The 21,104-nt window shown below is 40.7% G+C and overlaps 1 protein-coding gene across 4 annotated transcripts in view; it reads right to left on the bottom strand.

Annotated features, from left to right (window-relative positions):
• Positions 1-321: 321 nt before the first annotated feature.
• LOC121299752 (tetratricopeptide repeat protein 28-like) overlaps positions 322-21,104 on the bottom strand; it is a 394,301-nt gene continuing 373,518 nt past the window's right edge. For 3 of the 4 annotated variants that reach the window (XM_041227761.1, XM_041227758.1, XM_041227762.1), the window contains 9 exons: positions 14,828-15,007; positions 12,858-13,584; positions 12,051-12,175; positions 10,263-10,494; positions 9,218-9,294; positions 7,546-7,569; positions 6,225-6,354; positions 3,263-3,370; positions 322-2,669 (listed from right to left, as the gene is read on the bottom strand). In XM_041227761.1, coding sequence (XP_041083695.1) covers positions 1,054-2,669; positions 3,263-3,370; positions 6,225-6,354; positions 7,546-7,569; positions 9,218-9,294; positions 10,263-10,494; positions 12,051-12,175; positions 12,858-13,584; positions 14,828-15,007 — 3,219 coding nt within the window. In that variant the 3' untranslated portion in view covers positions 322-1,053. The remainder of the gene's footprint in view (positions 2,670-3,262; positions 3,371-6,224; positions 6,355-7,545; positions 7,570-9,217; positions 9,295-10,262; positions 10,495-12,050; positions 12,176-12,857; positions 13,585-14,827; positions 15,008-21,104) is intronic. The other variant, XM_041227759.1, reaches the window with a different exon arrangement.

Genomic DNA, 21,104 nt, shown 5'->3' with positions numbered 1-21,104 from the left:
AGTGTTTACTTTGAAGGGTGAAAAACACATGGCCATTTTAGAAACAATGAGTAAATGTTTCTTTTGTAAATGTAACATACTTTTAAAAAACAAAACATTGGTTCAATATATATACTTTTTAATATTGTGTCCAGTTTTAGCATTATAATACCTGTAAATTTGTTCCATCCTGAACTGCTGTGATAACAGTTCCAGTGTGTATGGTAATATACTGAAACAGACCTCAATATACAAAAGGGTTTACTGTGAGCACTGATACACAGCTAAAATCTATAAAAAAAACATAGCTTCCAAAATGAATGAACACAAATATAAGAGCGCAAACTGATTCAATTTTATTTAAAACATTTTACTGATAAATGACTGAGAGATGCAGATGTTGTTGTTTTTTTTTTTAGTTTGTTTTTTTAGGAAAGTCAACGTGTTTGCAAAAATGTGTGCTAGAAAGTAATACATAGAAATTTTAACATTTAATAACAGGAGAATCCATGCTTTTAATAAACACTTAAATCACAAAGAAATCAGGCCAAGTGCCTTTTGCAATTTCAATAAAAATATGAAATCCTTTTTTTTTTTTTTTACATGATACAGTTTTTTTTTTTTTTTTTTTAATAATATAAAAAAACGTAATACTGCTTGGGAAACACAGAATTTTAAATTACAAAAACCAAAAACCAAATAACAAAACAATAAAATAAACAGAGCCAAGTATTGCGAACTTGGTCTGCACAAACATACAGTTAATGTTGTGAAGAAATACTGATCAGTATGTAGGTCTTCATATTAAAGTGGCTTCTGGCCACAGCATGGTCACAGATGACAGAGACCAGATTTAAAATGTGTGTAAGCTGTCAGTAAGACCTTATAAGGTTAAATGCCCTTTAAATACATGTGCTGAGTTCTTCTTTGTTTAAATACCAAGGTATTTTATCAACTTGTCAGCTCTTAAATTTCCTGGTTTCAAATGTATGAGGAGTTCAGTTATTAAAAGAAACACGGAAAAACTTTGGATTGCGATCCATGTACAAGGGTCTCATTGGTCCACACAGGATCTCAACATTTAGAAGATGGGAAAAACCTTCCTGGTGAGAGGAACTTGTAGCCATTTCCCGATGGGAGTCTGAGAGGCCTCCCTCCTGGACTGCTGCTTGCAGATGCAGAGGGTGAGGGAGCGACCACCTTATTAGTTTCTGCCCTCTTGAGGCCATTTGGAGGATTCTTCTGAGGTGAGGTAAGCTCCCCCTGCTGTATGGCTAGTTCTTTGAGTTCAAGGTTGTTCTTCCCTTTCTCCTTCTTGCTGTGCCTGGGAGAAAGGTTCAGCAGACTCAGAACATCTCTTTTGGAGGTGCCAATATTCCCTCGCAATGCTCTCACTGGCCCTGAGGGGTGCTGAGAAGTGTTGGTCCAAAAGGTTTTGAGATTGTGAATGGCCTGCACCTTCTCGTCAAGGGCTGCCAGTTTGAGTCTGTCCAGGTCAGGAGCGTCCGCAGGACTGGAGCGCGCTGAGCCGGTGGAGGAATACGACAGATCTGGAGACGGGTTGCTTACAGAAGGGGACTGGTGACCTGAGCTGGGGGATATGTTGCTGGGCGACCTCGATATGTGGGTGCTGTATGGAGAAGTTGGATATTTCAGCTTGAACTGGGCTAAGGAGTGGGGATCCGTCGTCGGAGAGGGTTGACCTGATCCGTCTTTGAGGGACGTTTCAGAGGTGGCCGGGCTGTTGTATCCTGAACTCACTTTCTGAAGGGAGGAGGTTCTCGACGGAGGTTTGGGCCTCACTGTGATCGGAGACGATTGATTTTTCAGGCTGGCACTATGCGGCCTGCTGAAAGCACTCATTTCTGAGGATCTGAAAGCAGAGCCACCTGTAGGCGTGGAAGCACCACCAATGGGTTCACTGACACAACTTGTCTGGCTCCCACTCCTCTGAAGACACTCGACAGCAATGAGGTGGCTCTGAGTTTCTTCCAAAATTTTCTGGGCTAGCTCTTCAGGGTCCAGCTTGGTAGTTTTTTCTTCCTGGGATTTGACCGTGCTATCTGTTTCAGTGCTGGATTGGTCTGACTCCCCAGTATCCGAACTGGGCAGCTTCCCGACCTTCTGGAAGGGTGAGTTCTGACTAGGAATCAGAGTCATTTTAATGGGAGAGGTGGGAGTGCTGACGCTCCCTCTGGAAGACACGGACGCACCATAGCAAGCTCTGGCCATTTCTGACATCGTTTCATTCCCTTTCAGCAGCTTCTGGCTGGCTGGCAACGGCAAGGAGTCTGAATTGCCAGCCAAAGGTTCATTGCTGATGATGGAAAACCCTTCATACTCCTCATCGTCTTTGTTGGCCGAAACGTTGGCGTGGGGAGAGGATCTGCTTCGTGGCACTGATGTTTTCTGAGAATAAAATATTTTACCCCGTTCATAGTCTTGCCTTCCTCTGTGGCTCATGTACTCAGAAGTGCTCTCGGCCTTGGACACAAAACTCATTGAGGAGGTGACGGAGCTCAGGCTGTAGACAGAGATAGCGTCTGAAGCCATGCTGTCAGGGCAGGTCGGTGAGAAGGGCGGATTGGGGTACCCCAGGGGCATGGGGTTGGAAACAGACTGAGCTGAGGCCAGGGACTCCAGAGATGAGGAGCTATCAAGGCTGAGGCGTTTGGGCAGCTCTGTAGAATCTAAATGAGAAGAAAGCAAGATCAGTACTGCAAACACAGTCTTTCTTTTTGAAAGTTCAGTCTGGCAGTACTACTGCTAGTTTATAAAGTTTAAAGCAGGTAACTCACACACAGTCCTGGATTTCAGAGCTCAATTAAGCATATTGGTAAATGATCAGGAGCCAGGAGTTTGAACAATCAGCTTCCGGTTAAATAAATAGTTCCACCATCAACACACCTTGAAACCACATGATTGCCATTTACTTTATTCACAATCACATTTTCAAAATGTGATGATTGCTCCTGATGGTGCACAAATTCCTGACACCTGGTCATTTCAATACTTAAAAAGGACTGGCTTCAGGACTAGCAATAAACGTTTTCAGATTTCCCTTTATCAATATTCAGACTATAATTTCACATACAGACATCATTTACACATTATATAATGTGAGCTTTACTGAAATCCAATGGACACTTAAAACAGACGAAGAAGTTTGACGGATTTATCATCACTTTGCATGTTACAGAGGTGAGATACTTCTATTGTGCTACCTCAATTCAAGTGAATTCATGACTTAGTTGAAATTATTTTCAGTAGTTTGCTGTCTTACCAAAGAGAGCCAAGAGCGATTGCAGAGCGAAATGCATGGTCCTCCGGCTAGCTTGCTTCCCAGTTTTCAGTACAACTTCCTCCTGTCCAACCTCACACAGGTCAAAGCCTACAAAGCAGAGGGGAACGTTAGTCTGAGGGTAACTGGCAGGCATTCACAGCACTGGCTCACTCTTCATTAAAACACAGCTCTGTGAGAGAAATCACAGAAGCAACACTATTGAGCTTCTGAAATATGACACACTAGCTTTTTATCTACTGTTAAGCTGCAGCACTTCCTATAACAACTGAATTAATTTTTACATTTCTAGTTCATCCTTTACATGATCTCAAAGCCCAAGCAGATATGTGAGATCTTTATAACAAATGGTACAATGTTTTATCAGAAATTGCCATTTTTACAGTGGGAATAAAACGCTTATTAATAAACTACGTTTTTTTTTTTTTTTCAAAAAGATGAAAGTACAGATTTACACACTGGGATAAGGAATCTGCACCATCAGATAAGTAGGCATTAGCCAGAAAAAATATCAGTGCTGTACAATGCTTACCATGCTATTACTATGCATTACAATGGTAAAGATTTAAAAGGGTAACTACAGTAAACCAGGACTAATCAAAGCAATCCTGAAAGATTGGGGTGCATCTGGTTTTTTCGATGGTTATCCTAGTCTTCCATCACATCCTTTGGTTTTTACATCCATCAGTATTGTGTTTTAAGGCAATGCTGTGAATTTCTAGTTCAATCAGATCACAGTACATGAGGGTCCGAATCCCTTTAAAGCAAGGTAAATAACGTTCTCCTCTAAATGCAAAATGTTTTGTCTGAGCAAGACTATTGCAGTTTTTTAAGGGAAAAGGAAACTGACCCTAGTTTGGGAATTGTACAAAATCTTTCTTGTCTCATATTTTATTTTAAAAATAGCTGAACCACTCAAACATTTAATTCATAGGCTTTTCAGATATCCATTAGATACTGAGATATCTGAAGTCATATACATTTGTACATAACAGTACATTTACATTTTTAAAACCACCAAAAAAAGATAAAACATCAATAAAACCAACCCCCAGCTTGCACATTCATTGATGCAGTGTTTATTTGAATTTTACTACAGATTTTGTTCCTGTGAAAGCCCCCCTTTCCCTGCTCTGTCCTGAAACTCCAGATGTAATTGACTGGACAGGCCAGCTGTGCCGTGTGGGTTAAACAGCAGTTGCTCGAGTCATGGAGAAGACTCAGCAGTGACTGCACCGAATGGGAGAAACTGACAAATCCAATCTCCTTCCTGTCGCTACTCATTTAGGACTTGAGAAGTTCATTTGGAACAGCCATCATTCTAATCATTTTACTGAATATCGATTGATGCCACTTGCGTCACACAGTGCATTCTTTCAACACAAATTAAACTGGGTTTATTATCTCGAAACACATGACAATTTGGCCCCTTTTGAGTCATTTCTTGTGCCGTTATTGGAGTGGAGGGAGGTAATTGCTGCTTTTTCTGGCTGCTAATCATATTTTACAATAACATATATAGCTGGGCTTGGTGGCACAGCTGGCCAATTGACTAGACTTTTAAGTATTTTTCCTCTGGTGGTTTGGATTCATAGCTGGCCACAGGGGTTAATTTGTAAACAGAGAGGTACCGGATCTTAGAATGACAGAAGAGGGATATCATTTTTGTTTCTAGACCTAATGTACTGGCTATGATTTATATTAGCTCCCATATATACTTCAAGTTCTCATCTGCTTGTGGATCTGAGTTTCATGCCTTATTGTTTGAACAATACCAGTGGCGACAGACTAATGTAAGGAAAAGGAGTGATGACACTGCTGTTTTTAAGAACACTAGTTTGCCGTTTTGTCGTTTGGGGTGTAAAAAATTTTTATCCTAAAAAATTTCATTACATTACCTTTTTGTTATTCAATTCAAGTTTTTTTTTTTTTTTTTTTTCTCATCATTTTATTTTATCATTTGAAAACTGTTTAATTGTTGCCTGTCAGACAAAAAGGTACTGGATCTGAGACAACTGAACCCCTGGTTATAAGTACATTTTGGTGGTCTCCACTAAGCCCCAGTGGACATTAGTATACCCACATCAAAAACAGTAGTGCAGTCCTGTTATATGCATTCTGTAGGATTTACTGTTATTTTTTATGCTTATTATAAGCCACTACAAGAAAGGTCTTGCTGTTGTAATAGACTCTGTTGGCAACCAGACAGTATAGGTAAGACATTAGAAAGGAAACAGAATGCTTGGTTATGTAGTCAAAAGTGTAGAATACAAATCAAATGAGGTTATGATGTGGTTGTGTAATACCATGGTGAGATACTCCAATACAATCCCACCCATAACTATTAAACACTCAATAATGCTGAACTTAGAAATGCCAAAAGAAACTTAATAAATGTAATGGCAAACGTTTAAGTCTGTAAGACTATAAGTTGTTCTCAATGCTCCAGCTTACATGGTTTTTCACAGCTATTGTTATCGTAAAAAAGCGTTTGACCCTGCCTTAAAGTCGCGTTGACCAAAGGATGTTCTTTTGCTGTTCGACGATGTATTCGCGTGACAACGTCACACTGTCATGGCTGCAGAGTCGATTTTCATGTGCATGTAAACCCAGCCAATGTCCTCAATTAAGGAAATTAAAAGACATCCAGAAAGACTTATAGTTGAAATGTTTGTCACTGAATTTATTACTTTTCTTTTGGTATTTCTAAAAGAATCCTGCTGTGGCTTATCCCGGCAGGGTATACGACTATCATCAGTTTCATATTGTTTTTCCCTCAAAAGGACAACTTGAAAACTAAATGTACTATATACAAATTACCATCCGTGAAAGTTGGCCACCTTTGTTTAGCAAAAGGACAGTCTATTTACATGCATGCCCATAGACACAGTACATCGCTGGTGGATCTCCTATAAAAGCTCTATTATAGAGAAGGCCACTGTACCTAAAGCTGCGAGAAACTCGTGACAGCCCGGCAGCCTCCAGAGCTGCACACTGATGGACACCTGGATAGGAGTGGAGGTGAAATCGTGCTCCTTGTCCCCGGCCTGCAGCTGAACCAGGACCTGATGAAGCTGGAGAAGGGAAGAGAGGGGCTGTCATTGACCTGGAACGACACACCATTCTAAATGCAGGGCTCTCCCTAGAGCAAAGCATAGTGACCCACTGCCCAACAGCCCAAAACCAGCAGTGGATCATAGGCTTGTCATCTGGTATATTTCTGTAAGAGATTTCAAGTGAACCACAATGATATGGAGTCAAGGGAATGGTTCTAGTTAAGACATATATCTTTGTACAACACGTGCAGTGAATAATTGTATCATCCATAACTATTACAGCTGAATTTAGAAATACTAAAAGAAACTCAGAACAAGACTTCTAGTGGAAACGTTTGTTATTGAATTACCAGATCATAAAACCATTGGTGATTGGTAAGAAAAAAATTGATAAATTCATAACCATTGGGTATTGAATAATATATCTTATCCAATATCACCTTATTGTTTAGACTCCCTTTCTAAATCACTTTCTGTTTCAGTTATCACATCCTGGTGACTTTTTAAAATTCACAAGTTTAGATGACTGTAGTGAGGCTATCCATTGTCTTAGTAATTCCAAGAACTAGATTAAAAAGGTGTGAGGGCATTTAGTTCTCAAGCTCCTTCACTTTGGAACTCACTTCCAGGTTCTAATTAGAATGCTTAGTCAATCAATACTTTAGCTGCTTAAAACATATTTTTATTGACTTCTTGTTAGCAAGCAGTTTAGTGCTGTTTTGTTGTTGTTATACTGTAGGATGCTTGTACATGAAGAACATAAGTACATAGGAAAATTCTCGAACGAGAGGAGGCCATTCAGCCCATCTAAGCTTTTCCGGTTCCTAGTAGCTGCTTCATCTCAGAACTTTGTCAAGTTGGGGCTTTCAGGATCCAAGTATTCAGCATCAACAACATGAATAGGTAGCCCATTCCATCCCCTCACCACTCTCTGTGTAAAGAAGTGACTCCTACCTGCTAAGTCTATCTCCACTTAATTTCCAACTGTGTGCTCTGGTCTTGAGTTTCTGTGTTTAAAGCATTACATAGGGTTTGTCAACTACTTTTAAGAGTTTTTAAGACATGAAATCGGTTTGGTATGGTACTGTACAACTAATATATTTCATACCTGTGCACATTTGCTGATTAAATGTGCTGTTAAAAAAGATACATTTGTAACAAATTCAATTTTAGCAAAAGGACAATCATGTTTTAGTTAATGAAACTTACCATTCCCACCATATTTTTAACAGCCTTCAGATGGCAGGTTAGAAAAGAAAAAGAGAAGAGGCTTTAGATTCATGCACTGGTTATATACAGTAAGATTAGCAAATGAAAGCAACAGTGCAGGCAACATAGCTCTTACACTCCCACATCCTACACTTCCACCTCGTACACTCTCCGCTCTTACACTCTCACCTCCTACACTCTCACCTCCTACCCTCCCAGCTCCTACACACCCACCTCCTACACTCCTACCTCCTACACTCTCAGCTCTTACACTCTCAGCTCCCACACTCCCATCTTCTACACTCTCAGCTCTTACACTCTCACCTCCTACACTCCCACCTCCAACACTCTCACCTCCTACCCTCCCAGCTCCTACACACCCACCACCTACACTCTCAGCTCATACACTCTCAGCTCCCACACTCCCACCTTTTACACTCTCAGCTCTTACGCTCTCACCTCCAACACTCTCAGCTCTTACACTCTCAGCTCCTACACTCCCAGATTCTACACTCTCAGCTCCTACACTCCCACCTCCTACACTCTCAGCTCTTATACTCTCAGCTCCTATACTCCCACCTCCTACACTCCCACCTCCTACACTCCCACCTCCTACACTCTCAGCTCTTATACTCTCAGCTCCTACACTCCCACCTCCTACATTCCAAGCTCTTACACTTCCAGCTCCTACACTCCAAGACACTGCAAATTATTATACATATTATATCAGCTCCTGTATATGTCCTTATCTTCCCTAAAGGGTGGATACAATAAAAAATATAACACCCCTGTTTTAATTCATCATACTTTTCAGAGGTGTGGTATATATAAAATAGCATATAGGGTGACTATAAAAGCTGAAGCACCCTATACTATACTTTTTAAAATATATAGTTAACTTATATTTCTACAGTTCTATCTGATACACACTATCTGATATAAAGACATTTCAAATGGCTGAATCACATATATATCAGGGTCTACCTACCTATTTGATATACTGGCTTCACTGGTGTGGTGAGAGACTAGCCTTGTGAGACAGACAATATATATTCAAAACTGCAGTATAGTTTGTCTTTCTTGCTTACGATTTGCCGTTTCCTCAGTTTTCAGCTGCATCGTGTTTAAGACACTTGCTTGTAGCTGCCAGGTCTGCACCCACCCTCTGTCCAGTTACACTACAGCAGTATACCCTACTGCAACCTGGATTGAATCTGCCTCTCAGCAATATACAAGTGTGGATGTATCTGTGCACAGTCTTTCTTAATACTGCAGTCTGACTCTACCTATTTTTAACAATAAAACAGAACACGACAGTTGAAACTGTACTGTATTTCTTCTTGCATGTTTGCTAAGCTTTATTTGGACTTTTTTTTATATATATGCTAGTTTACAATGAGCAGGTAGGCTGATTATCATTATTCTTAATGGCCTTTTGATATACACTTTCTGTAATTGAATAACACCGTTCAAGTTAAAATTAGTAGCATGATTAGGATTTTTAATGTCATAGTTTAAAATGTGGGCGGTTTACAGTTTTGCAGATGGAGAGGTTTAGTCAAGCTAAAGCAAACTGAGGGTTTTTATAAAGGGTGCCATACAACATATTATCAACGTGACAGTAGAAAAAGAGGGGTTTCGAAAGCAGCAGGATCTGATTCAGGGCTCTTACCCGATTGATTAGCTGTTCTCCAGTTTCTGAGGTGCTGATCAGCTTACACAGTGCCTGAAAGGCAGGGTGTGGCAAGCCTGAAGAATCAGAAAAACACGTTGTAAAATAGGAACAACATACTGCTATAGCAACATCAATCAGAAAAACACATTGTAAAATAGGAACACTACCGCTACAGCAACATCATTCAGAAAAACACATTGTAAAATAGGATCATACTGCTATAGCAACATCAATCAGAAAAACACATTGTAAAATAAGAACCCTACCGCTATAGCAACATCAATCAGAAAAACAGCATTGTAAAATCGAAACACTGTATCGCTATAGCAACATCAATCAGAAAAACACATTGTAAAATAGGAACAGCATACTGCTATAGCAACATCAATCAGAAAAACACACTGTAAAATAGGAAAAGCATTCTGCTATAGCAACATCAATCAGAAAAACACAGCCAAATGTCTCAGCCAAATATTCACATTTTGTATCACCTATGACGGAAGACAGATAAGAAGCTAAGACATCACGGACAGGCCATTTCAAAATTCCTTTCTTCAAAGCCTATTTTGGAGAGGTAATTTTATCTAATAACATCAAAAACTCAATAATAATAATACTGTAAGATCAATACTGACTGGCTAAAATCGTAGAATGGCCTGCTACCAAAGCCCGTAATATGTGGCTCTTGGAGCATAAATGTAAGTAGGAACAAGAGTAGACTAATTATCCCAGCTATCCTCCTCCAGTTCAAGTAGCTGACTGATCTCAAAACTTTGTCAAGTTGGGTCTCAAAGAATCAAAGTACTGCAGCATCAACAACACGACTAGATGAAGATGCATTTGACAGCTCTATAGAGGCCACAGGGGTCCTTTTCCAGTTAAAAAATGACCAGGATGTGGCCTGAAATAGAAAAGAACATACAAATTGATTCTAAACAACAACAATAATACATTAGAAGACAAACATGAAAACTGTGCTTTGAGAATGCCTGCCCTCGCCCCCCCCCAAGCTGGGGCGGGTACTGCGGCCGGGGGAAGTTACCTAGCAGGGACTGCAGGGTAGTGCTGCACTGCTGCAGGCGGTCCCCGGGGTCGGCAGTGGGGAAGAAGACGGCGGCGGGCAGGCCAGTAGCTGTGGGGTCCAGTCGGAAGCCCACTGCGGTCAGAAGAGCCTGCCAGCCGGGCACCCCGCCCACCTTGTTCTCCACACTCTGTTGGGATGTGTACATGGAATTGCGCTGGCCGTTCTGGATGCGCTGCAAAGACTTCTCCACCTGTGAACATCAGACAGGTGAGCACACCACACTGCTGCAAATACCACCCACTAAACCACATGGAAGTGTTTAAAGAAACACCCTTTAGCCACAGGTTGGCATTCCTGTTGAAACGGTGCTGTTTATCTATTTAGAGGTCTTGTCATTTTACTGTCAATATACGTGCGTGTGGCCATCTCATATCCTCTCATATCCCCACCAAAGGGTAATTCATCTTAAAACTAAAGATCATTTTAGCAATGTGCCACCTACAAAATAATATGTGTGTTCTCTTTAACCCGTTAAGGACCGGGATCATGTTAATACGACCATACTGAAATGGGCTTCTAGGATCAAGATTGTGTAAACACGATAAAAAAAAAGCACTGTGTTTTGATGACTTACAGGCTTGAAACACATATCATTGGAAAGGGGAGGGACTGGCGTTTTGTGTGTGACGTCACTGAGAGGTGTCTAAAGGGCGGAGACAGTTTACAGCAGCATGGCAGAGACAAAAGCAGAAACAGAACATCACAGAAACATTGTGAATCTGTATTGGACTTATAATTATATTTGAACATGTATTCTGTCTGATGTGTTTTAATATATATGTTTTTACAACATTTATAAATATCAAGAAACAATGATATAAGTATATACTATTTCATGAACTATAAATGTATCAGGTATGTTTTTTTTTTTTTCCTTATTACTGATAATAATGTAATGAATAACTACTATTTTATTTATAAATATTTATTTTGAGAAGATACATCGAGAGTAGTGTCCATTATTGCTTCTAAAGTCTCATTGCAGTCTCTCAGGTGAAACAATGTCTTGTAACCAAACATCAATATTTTTCAACAAAACTTTCAGGAAGTATTGTAAGGTCCCTCGGGTCATAGACTGTACCTCTAAGCAGTATACATAATAAAAAAAATACTTAAAAAAAAAGTTATATGTTGAACAAAAAAAGCGAAAAGTTTGTATGGTTTCTGAATACTTTAATGTTCTGAAAAAAAGGACAACATTTCCAAGATGCTATTGTAAAAAACTGATTTTAGTGAATTTTTATAGGAAGAGAGTCAACTACAGACAAAAAACGCCTGGTCCCGGGGGAGCATCCCACTGAAAAACGCTTTGTCCTGAAAGGGTTAAAAACACACCCAAATCTGGTCACGTTTTGATGTTGTCGGGAAGCTGAAATCTTGTTAGCTGTTGGAGCCAACCAGGTTTAATGGGGGAATGTTTAAAGTACAGGTGTGCAGGGTTACTACAATGGCTCATCTGAGAATTATTTTCCAGTGATCTACTTCACAAAATACTTAAACACTCAGTAGGACTCTTATATAGGGAAATGTCACATTAGCAATCACCTAAATCATCTTTATATTAACATATTGTTGTGTAAATTTGTAAAACACGATTGATGTAAAAGTGTCATTTTTACCGTGGTATATAAACACCCTATTTACGTGGCAGTCAAGTTAGCTGAACTGAACTGTATTGAATGAATTATTTCCAGTAAAGGAATGACAGCAGCACGGTGGACAGGATGATGGGAGCTTCTCTCTTACCAGGTGCAGCAGCACTCGCAGAGAGTCTCGGGCTCGCTCGGGGTGCTGTAGGATCTCACTAAGAGCCTGGCCAATCAGAGACGAGGGGCTGTTCAGCTTCACGTCACACCCGATGAGCATGAACCCTGCAGAGCGAGCAAGAGGGAGGGGGGAGACCCTGTCATCAGACACACTCTAACAGCAGTTTAACATTACAATACCTAGCGTCAATGAACCCTGCTGTATGTACACAAGAGCCACCAGTTTTAAATTCACCTTGACTTACATCCACAGTATGTAAAAATGTGACATACAGACAGATGCACTATTGATATATCCAAGCATGACCAAGTTTCATTAAAAGAAGCCTCTACACCCCCCCCCCCCCCCCCCCCCCCCCCCCCCCCCCCCCCCCCCCCCCGATTCTGACACAACCAATAACTAAAGAATGGACAAGTGGTTGTGTAGATATGTGTATTAATCTAGCCACCTCCACTATGTCCCCTGCATCAAGGACATGCACACCCAGAGGGGGGTGTTACATAAGAAATGTTGGGAAAGGGAGGAACCAGTTTTACCTGTCACTGGCAAGTACACTCATTTTAACTGATGCAACTTCATCTGGTAAAGTAAGCCTCTGACACAGTGTAAAACAGTGCAGTTAATGTAATGATTTATAATGACAATTCTGAAAGAGTGTGTTAAAGAAGCTGACGGAAACCATTCAAGTTCTTCATAATACATAATGCGTAGTCCATAATACATCTTTGCCTATGGGCACCTGGACAGGTGTCACTAAATAGTATTGCAAAGGAAAAATGGCCCTACCTGCCCAGTTGGAAGGGTGAGAGAACTGCTTGCTGCTCTGGACAGTTTTCATGGCGTCAGCTAAGGCAGCACTGGCTTTCATTCCATTGAGGAGGGCCGAATAAAAAGCATGGACAAACATCTTGGAGGCAGCCACAGGGACCGGCCACAGAGACACCAAGACACATTGCGCCCCGGCAGCCAAGAAGGTCCGAGTCAGGCCGATAACCCCGTCGGCAGTCACTTTGCTGTTGGATTCTTGGTAGGACCCCAACACCACCAGCTTGACTGGGAGCCGGAGGTCCAGAACATCGGCCGCTGTGAGCAGGAACTCCTGGAGAGGAGGGCTATCTGTGATGCTCTCCACATCGCTGGCATCGTCCTGCATCCTGAGCGATTCCGGGATGGTGTAGCTGTTCCCGTACGAGCCTTTCCCACCTCCCCCACCCGAGGAACCATCGCTGTTTGGCGTCAAGACCAACGCTGCCAGCTTCCAGGAAATGTGCGTGGCAAAGTGAACACACTCTGCCTGACTGAGCGCGCTCATCACCCTCTCCTTGGTTGCTGCGGGACCCACGAGAGGCTGGCACCCGAGCAGCTCCGACACCATATAGGCCTCTTCCTCGGCCGAGGGCATCGGGCCCCAAAGCCAGCGGTCCATTATGGAGGAGGGTAGCTTGGGGTTTCCAATGACAGCAGCCATGGACGTAGGGCTGGAATAGGTGGGGGCGTTCTTCTTAGAATGTGACTGGGAGTGAGAGAGAGAGAGAGAGAGGAAAGAGGTTTATAAAACTGTAACTTCTTACCTGTTGAAAGAGCTTGCTGGAGGCATACAACTAATGTATTCTTCTACTTATTTAGATCCAGTTTCACATTCTTGGTGACTTTTAAAAGAAGCTTAAAGGACCCCTGCCTCAAACATATGCCATTTCTAAGTACATCTGGTGCAGGGTTTGGATAGTGGTAGGGATTCTGATTTATTTCAGTTAATTTTTACAACATAAAGCGAACGAGACAAGCTACAATAATGTAACAGTTAATCATTAAACAGTTTTAGATACAGTACTGCAATGTATTTTTTTTAAAAACCTGAGATCTTCAGTACCTTTTGTGCATTTTAATTTGTGAACTGTGACATTAGGGCCTTATCAAGCACTATATTCTGCAATTTTGAATACTGACTTTGAATGCTGTTTTAATTCCCAAAACTGTTGTTTTTTCTGTTTTTTTTTTATCTTTTCTTAAATTGCACTGCCTTTTATGTTTTACAGAGTTCAGTGCATGGATAACATTTAGATTTCATTTTGCTGTTGGGTTGTTAATGGGACATTTTACATACCGCTACAATACGTACCATATTTAAAAGTATGTACTGTATTACAATTAACGTGCCGTCTGTTTTGGCAAGTGATATTTTCAGAATCATATGTTCTGAATTAAAATACTACTTCTGTTGAAAATATAGTACTGTACCAACAAATCAATGCAGTACATCTAAATGGAAGCCTACTTATTTTCAGCTATGTAGTTTTAATAGTGTATCTTTTGTGTTCCCTGAAAAAAATGGACAAGGGTTGGAACGGGCCAAAATAAAATAATCAAAATCAAAATAATCAAATGCTGTAAGCTGTATATTATATATATATATATATATATATATATATATATATATATATATATATATATATATATATATATATATATATATATATATATATATATATATATATATATATATATATATATATATATACTGTGTATTCTCTAACTTTAAATAGTAGTAGTCTTGATAATGGCATTTCTGTGGTGTGTTATGAGGTAATAACGGAACTCCCTTGTTCAAATAATGCCCTCGAATTCCTGTCTCGTCTGGGGGTCTGTAGTCATTGCATTCTTACCTTGTAACATGCCACAGCAATATCATGAACCCTAAATCATTACACTTGGGTCATTTGTAAACTATGAAGAGCAGGCCTGAGCGACGGGCCTACCTTGGCGGTGCTGCTGAGGGATTGGATGGAGGGGATGGCGATGAGACTGAACCGCTCGTACAGATACTCATTGGAGGAGCTCCCCTTGAGCAGAGCGAAAGGGATGAGGTACAGCTCTCCCTCCAGGACCAGGATGAGCTGCCGGTGGCGACCCACAGGCCCACTGGAGTGCATCAGACCCTGGGGAGAGGAAACACACAGCTTACTGTGCGTGAACATCGAGAGCAAACCCTAACAAGCAAGTTAACAATGCACAAGAGCAAACTATTAATAAAACCAGTCACTATGCCACTTTTTTAATGTTTAAGATGACAAGTTGGCATCATGGGGCGTCCTGGCAACTTCCGTTATCCTGTAAGAAATACTGTTTGCAATCGTTCTGTTGCACCCATATTAATCGGTTTCCCTAAAACTGTAACTAGACTTCAGTTAAATTCAGTGTTGATGTATAATGCTAACTAGCACCTACTGCCTATGATTTCCACTTTTAAGAAAGTCATGTGTGACTGTCAACTCTAGAACGTTGTAGTATAGTATAGAGCAGCATCTGGTTTCTATAACAACAACAAAATGAAGTGAATAAACTTAAGTGAATACGTGAATGGTATAGTGAATGGTACAGTGAGGAAATAAGAGCCATTTACAAAAGCAGTCATAATCTTTAGACTGTGGATATACAGTACCCTGGGAAATGGGACAACATCAGAAATCTACTTTAACACAGGTCCCCAACAGCCATCAGATAAACCGAGTTTTGTTGCAGGGAACTTGCAGTAAGTAACCAGAATGTGAATTTGCATCTGTTCAGTTGCACTGGGCTTGTGTGGGGCTGCAAGGCCTACCTTCTACATCAAATCCAGGTGACACTCTGTTAGGCCAGAAGAATCCATCCTAATCAAACACCAGGTATTTATTACCATGTCTGTCTTCCTCTGGTCTCTTTCTATTATCGTCTACCTGTCTGGGCACCTGTGTTGAAATTCTTTGGGCCTACTGCAGCAAAAACGATGACACACAGTTGCTACAGGAGTTCACATAAGTGGTACGCATGCGAACCAATAAAGAAAAATGCAGACTTCCATATTGCTCTTTAAAATGCAAAGACGTACAGTCAGTACATTTTTAACAGGAAAGCATTTTTCATAAAGGCATCGATGGTGCTCACGCTTGCAAGGTGAGCCATGCCATTTTCCCCTGAGTTCTGTCAACAATCTCCAGGAGGGTTCCAATTTAACTACAGTCCCTCCCTGATAGCGCTATCATTGGCTGCTTCAATTTTTATTAAAAAAAGGACAGTGATAGGTGGAACCACTCCAGTTCATAAGCTCAATAATTCTCTTTTAATGGGCACTTGAAACAACCAATGATAGCAGGGATCTCTACTAAGCTGTCCATTCAGAGAAGAGGGATACAGATAATGGGAGTGGCATTAAGGAAGCAAAAAATGAGCGGGGGTGAGAGGAGGTGCCGATGTTATATTCTTATATAAATACCGTTGTGCCATCAAGCTAACGTGTTCAACAACACTAATAAAGTGACAGTTTGGGGGTTTTTTTTGCTTTTGAATCCCCAGAGTGGCAGCATGGCGGTAGGATATTGAAAAAAATAGAGAATGTGTGATGATTTGTTAAAAACTGTAATAACCAGCAATCCAGACTTAAACATTCAGAAACTATTGTTGTGGTCTGCCAGCCCTGTCACTGTCACAGATGTGGAGGAGGTGGAGCTAGACAGCCACTTGGATGATGACCCCTGATTTTGGTGCATACTAAACCACTTCTGCTGGTACTCACGTGAGAACCTGATGTTCAAAGTTATGTGAACCCCTGATTATAATCCACTTCTCTTACTAACTTTCTTAACATTGTTACTGACTTTGTTATTGTTAATTCAGGATATGCACATATTTCAAATACAACACTTCCTTTGCTGTAGGTCACATGGTTTGATTGCAGCATGTGAGCTTTACCAACAGCAGAAGCGATTATATAACAAAAAGGCCTATTATATTGCTAGTGCTAATAAGAGGTAAGAAAATTAGTTTAAAAATATAACTCCTGAAAAAATTAACCTTATTGGCCTGCATTGTGTGATACAGGTTTTCAGCTCCCCATTGCCCAATAAAATGGATAATCAGAAGATATTATTGAAATTGAATCTCAACTGTATGTGTTAGCCTACAAACTGCAGTCACATGATCTGGGTCTTAACAAGGGGGGGGATCTGAATCACAAATATAGAATTAATATTTCTTACAATATATTGTTACATGCATATCTGAAAGTGACTGAGACTCGACGGCTGTTTCTAGAATGGACGGTACACACATTCATACACGTGGCTTCAGGGTTCAGACTTCCTTCCAAAATCTATTTAGAACTGCACCAAAGTGTTTTAGTTTATAGTATTTAATTGTAAGTGATTGCAACACTGGTATTACAGCCACCTGAAATGTCTTTGTTTGTACCAGATGGCTTGCATCGCAGTGATCTATATATTATTCTAAAATAGAATAGCTCTGACCACAGTGACACAGCTTGTATAGTGGAGCACCCTGTACAGCACTCTATATATAAAACAGCTGTTACAATATCAGCTCGAGAGGTGTCTACTGTCAAATGCTATCATGAGATGTTGAACCTGTAAATTATCTTTGAATCCTGTGTCTGACTCCAGTACCAATCCACAGTCAGTACTGCGATTCAAACCCATGACCTCCTCGAAGCAGAGGGGTCACCACCCTGGCCCATTTCCTGCATTGCCTTTCACATGCAGTCAGTTTACAGATCAAGTCATTTGTCAGGGTGTGAGCAGAATCTCCTAACTCATCATGGCAGGGAAAGAAGATCTGGGAGCAGCACTATTTCTTTCTATCCCAACCCCCCCCCCAGGAAATGGTATGATTATGTCAGCTCTGGTGTGACAGGGGAGATACGAGCAATGACACCACCAAGCCTTGGGAGTCTTTTCTCAGAGCGAGCCTCGTTCCGTCCTGACATCTTGTTTATAGGCAGGATGTCTCCTCGAGGATCTCAGTCTTGCCCGGGGTGAACCCGCTTGCGTGCGCCACAGCTAAATTCACCACCGCCAGCTCAGATCTGAGTGGGCTCTGCAGGCAGCAAGCTGACATGTTCCAGAGGCACACCAGGGGCGCTAAGCCTAGCTGTTTTGGAGGAGTCGTTTTTTAACGAATCCAGTCCCGACTTCCTCCCACTGGCAGGCAAAAGCCGGGGGGGCATGTGGCCAGTCTAGACGTGAGCAGAACTGACATGTGCCAAGGAGGGTTGATTTTTCAATCCCAGAGATTCACATTTTGTTTATTTTCTGGTGTGCTAACAATATGCACTTAATATATTTAAACTATCAAATACAAACTATAGGAAAATAAGTCAAGCAGACCTTTTTCAGGGTTCAATTAATAAGGCGTTAGTTTAACTTCTGTCTACCCAATGAAAATAAACCCACAGTGTCTTAAGTTTCTTACCATTTTACCCTGTGTATATTTCATTTGTACTGTACTGGATTGCAGAATATACTGACCAGGCACTGCCGACTATACTATCTCCAGCACGTATGTTTGACCTTGACAATCCTCTCCCAAACACTGTTGTCTGTACGTTCCCCTGTAACCCTGCCTCATTCTAAAAGCTGTCATTTAATTTAACCAAATCTGACAGTTTATTATCTGTTCATATATTAGATCCCCTTTACCATGCTTTTACCATGGCAGTAAACCATTATATAGAGACTGCCTATGAACTAATTGAGCATCCTTGTATTTAAAGCACTGACAGTCATTGCTCTCCCTAATAGGAGACCATGCAATCCTTTGTACTTCTGCCCTCGTTTTCCCAAACGCATACAGACATCTCAATCTGAAGCGATGCTGAGTGGCAGAGGAGCAATCTGTTTCTATTAAAACATGTGCAGGAAAGACACCAAAGAGAAATCCATATTTAAATGAATAAAGCAGGATGGCTATTTGAAATCCGAGACTTGTTCCTGTTAATAGCTGCTCTGCGGGAGGCCCCGGCTCTTCAAGTCTACGCTAAGCCCTGATGAGTTATTTGGTTTGCTAATTTTGTTCTCTTTTATTCACCAGAGCGACAGTTAATTCCAGTAAGGACCCGCAGTGCTGCTCGGGGCGAGACTAGAATGCTGCTTTCTTCCCTCTCCCCAGGTGATGGAGCTGCAGGGGGAACAACCGCTCTGGCTTTTTTTCTTGGCTCCCAACTACGACAAGGTGTCTGCCCTTCCAGATATAACACATCCTGCACTGCAGGCTTCAGACTGCTTCATATGCACACCGGCTGTTTGCTTGTGTTTCACTGAGTTCACCCTTGGATAATAACATAATGTATATGTGTCCACATGTAAAGGACAACAGAGATACCACGACCATGGTAATGATAATGAAACTGGTTAAAAAGGATATAAAGTGCTATTATTTATTCAGTTTCCAGGACAACTACAGGACAACTACAGGAGAATATCAGTAATGATTGGAGTCGTGGGTAACCACAAGCACCTACTATCAACACTACAAGATCTAGAATCTTACCTAACCTGACTGAAACTGAATCACAACAGGAATATCCAGCTGTTACATATTACAACAGAAACAAAATTACTGTGCACAACAATTAGTCAGTCTTGGGAGAGAACATCATGTACTATATATTCCAATTTATAGGTTTCTGGGTTACATTGTATTTCAGTTTTCTAACAATGTAATTTTGCAAAGCAATTATATTAGCAACTACAAAGAACAAATTCTATATATATGTATATATTTTAGTTTCTTGATAACATACCATAACGATGCTTCAGCACATATTGAATTTCATTATTTGAAGGGGTTATACAAAGTTCAGTGATATTTTTAAAAAGTTATAATTCGCTATACCCATAGAAAAACTGAGTGCTGTTTTAGAATAGAAAGACATAACAAACCACAGTGAAATGCAGCCATCTAGTGGCCTCTCTCTGTCACTGCAACTGGTAACAGACAATGGACTGGCCACGCAAATGTGCAGATGTTACATTAAGAATATTATTAAAACAGACTTTGCAAGCACAGGGGAAATGGAGGGGTGTAGTGTAAGCACTTTTGCTCATAGGTGTGTTCTGAGAATTAAGACTTTTACTAGATATCTGTGAAAAATGTTTCTACACAGATGTATTTTGTTCACTTGCACTGGGTTGCAGCTGTAACAAAGTTAAGTTTGAACTGAGGCATTGCATCTACACCTGAGCCCTGGTGTTTAGGCTAGTGCTTGTGGTTGGCTGTCTAACCTTCATTTTCTTCTGACAGTCTGCAACTTAGTGCCCTTTATGTTCTACTGTTGTAAAGTAGGCTCTTGACCATTTTTGAGCAAAAGATTCTGAATCTCTCGACAAAACAATAAACAGTAACCTGTCCCCCTGCAACAGTCGCCCCCAGTGGACGAATTGAGCACCACATGTGTTCTGTCCGGTATTTCTTCCATCCAATAGAAGCAGAGGGTTGCAGGGGGACAGGTTAATGGTTACACTCAGACAGCTTTACTTAGAGATACGACACGTTTGAGCGCTCTATAGAGACCACAGGGGTTATTCACAGTTTTACAAAATGAATGAAACAGAGAGCTGACATGTAAAATGAATCCAAACATGAAGTAGCTCTGGGATTTCCCCCTAACCATATCAAGTTGCTTTTTACTGCTTGCTCAAACTAGGTTTTAGTTTCTTCTTAAGACAGTTTCCACCAATGACACAACATCTATATTGCATCACCTTGAGGAAATGTTTAGAAGAATTTCAAGAAAATTAGAATACAGATTTTGTGTGCCTTTTCTTCTTAAACATGTAGACACGTGAACAAGAAATGGCACTCAGGTGAAAATGGATGCGTGTGAACATTAAAACTCAATTCCGTCAACGACAGAGCTCAAAATTTCACAATTTCACAATTTCAATGGAACACATTTGATTATATTCCCTCAAGAAAAACTACTAATCTATTGGCATCATAAGTGGTTTGTATTTTTGAGCACCCTTTTTGGCACTTTCACATGCGGTGTCTATTGAATCAGCTCGTTATCTTGTATTACAAACGGCAAATCAAATTGTAACTGCTCAGATAAACGCAACAGTGACTTTGTTCCTCAGCTTCGTTCAGTGGCTGTTTAAATGAAATGTGCTCAAAAGCTGGAAACTAATCTTGTTCAAATCATATTTTAATAAAGTGCAAAAGGCATGACCCAGAAATGGTTTGTTACTTATTATGTGATTCAAA

This window comes from Polyodon spathula, chromosome 25 (assembly GCF_017654505.1).
Source record: "Polyodon spathula isolate WHYD16114869_AA chromosome 25, ASM1765450v1, whole genome shotgun sequence".
In the NCBI taxonomy this organism is placed as follows: Eukaryota; Metazoa; Chordata; class Actinopteri; order Acipenseriformes; family Polyodontidae; genus Polyodon; species Polyodon spathula.
This window is presented reverse-complemented; position numbering and strand designations above follow the sequence as displayed.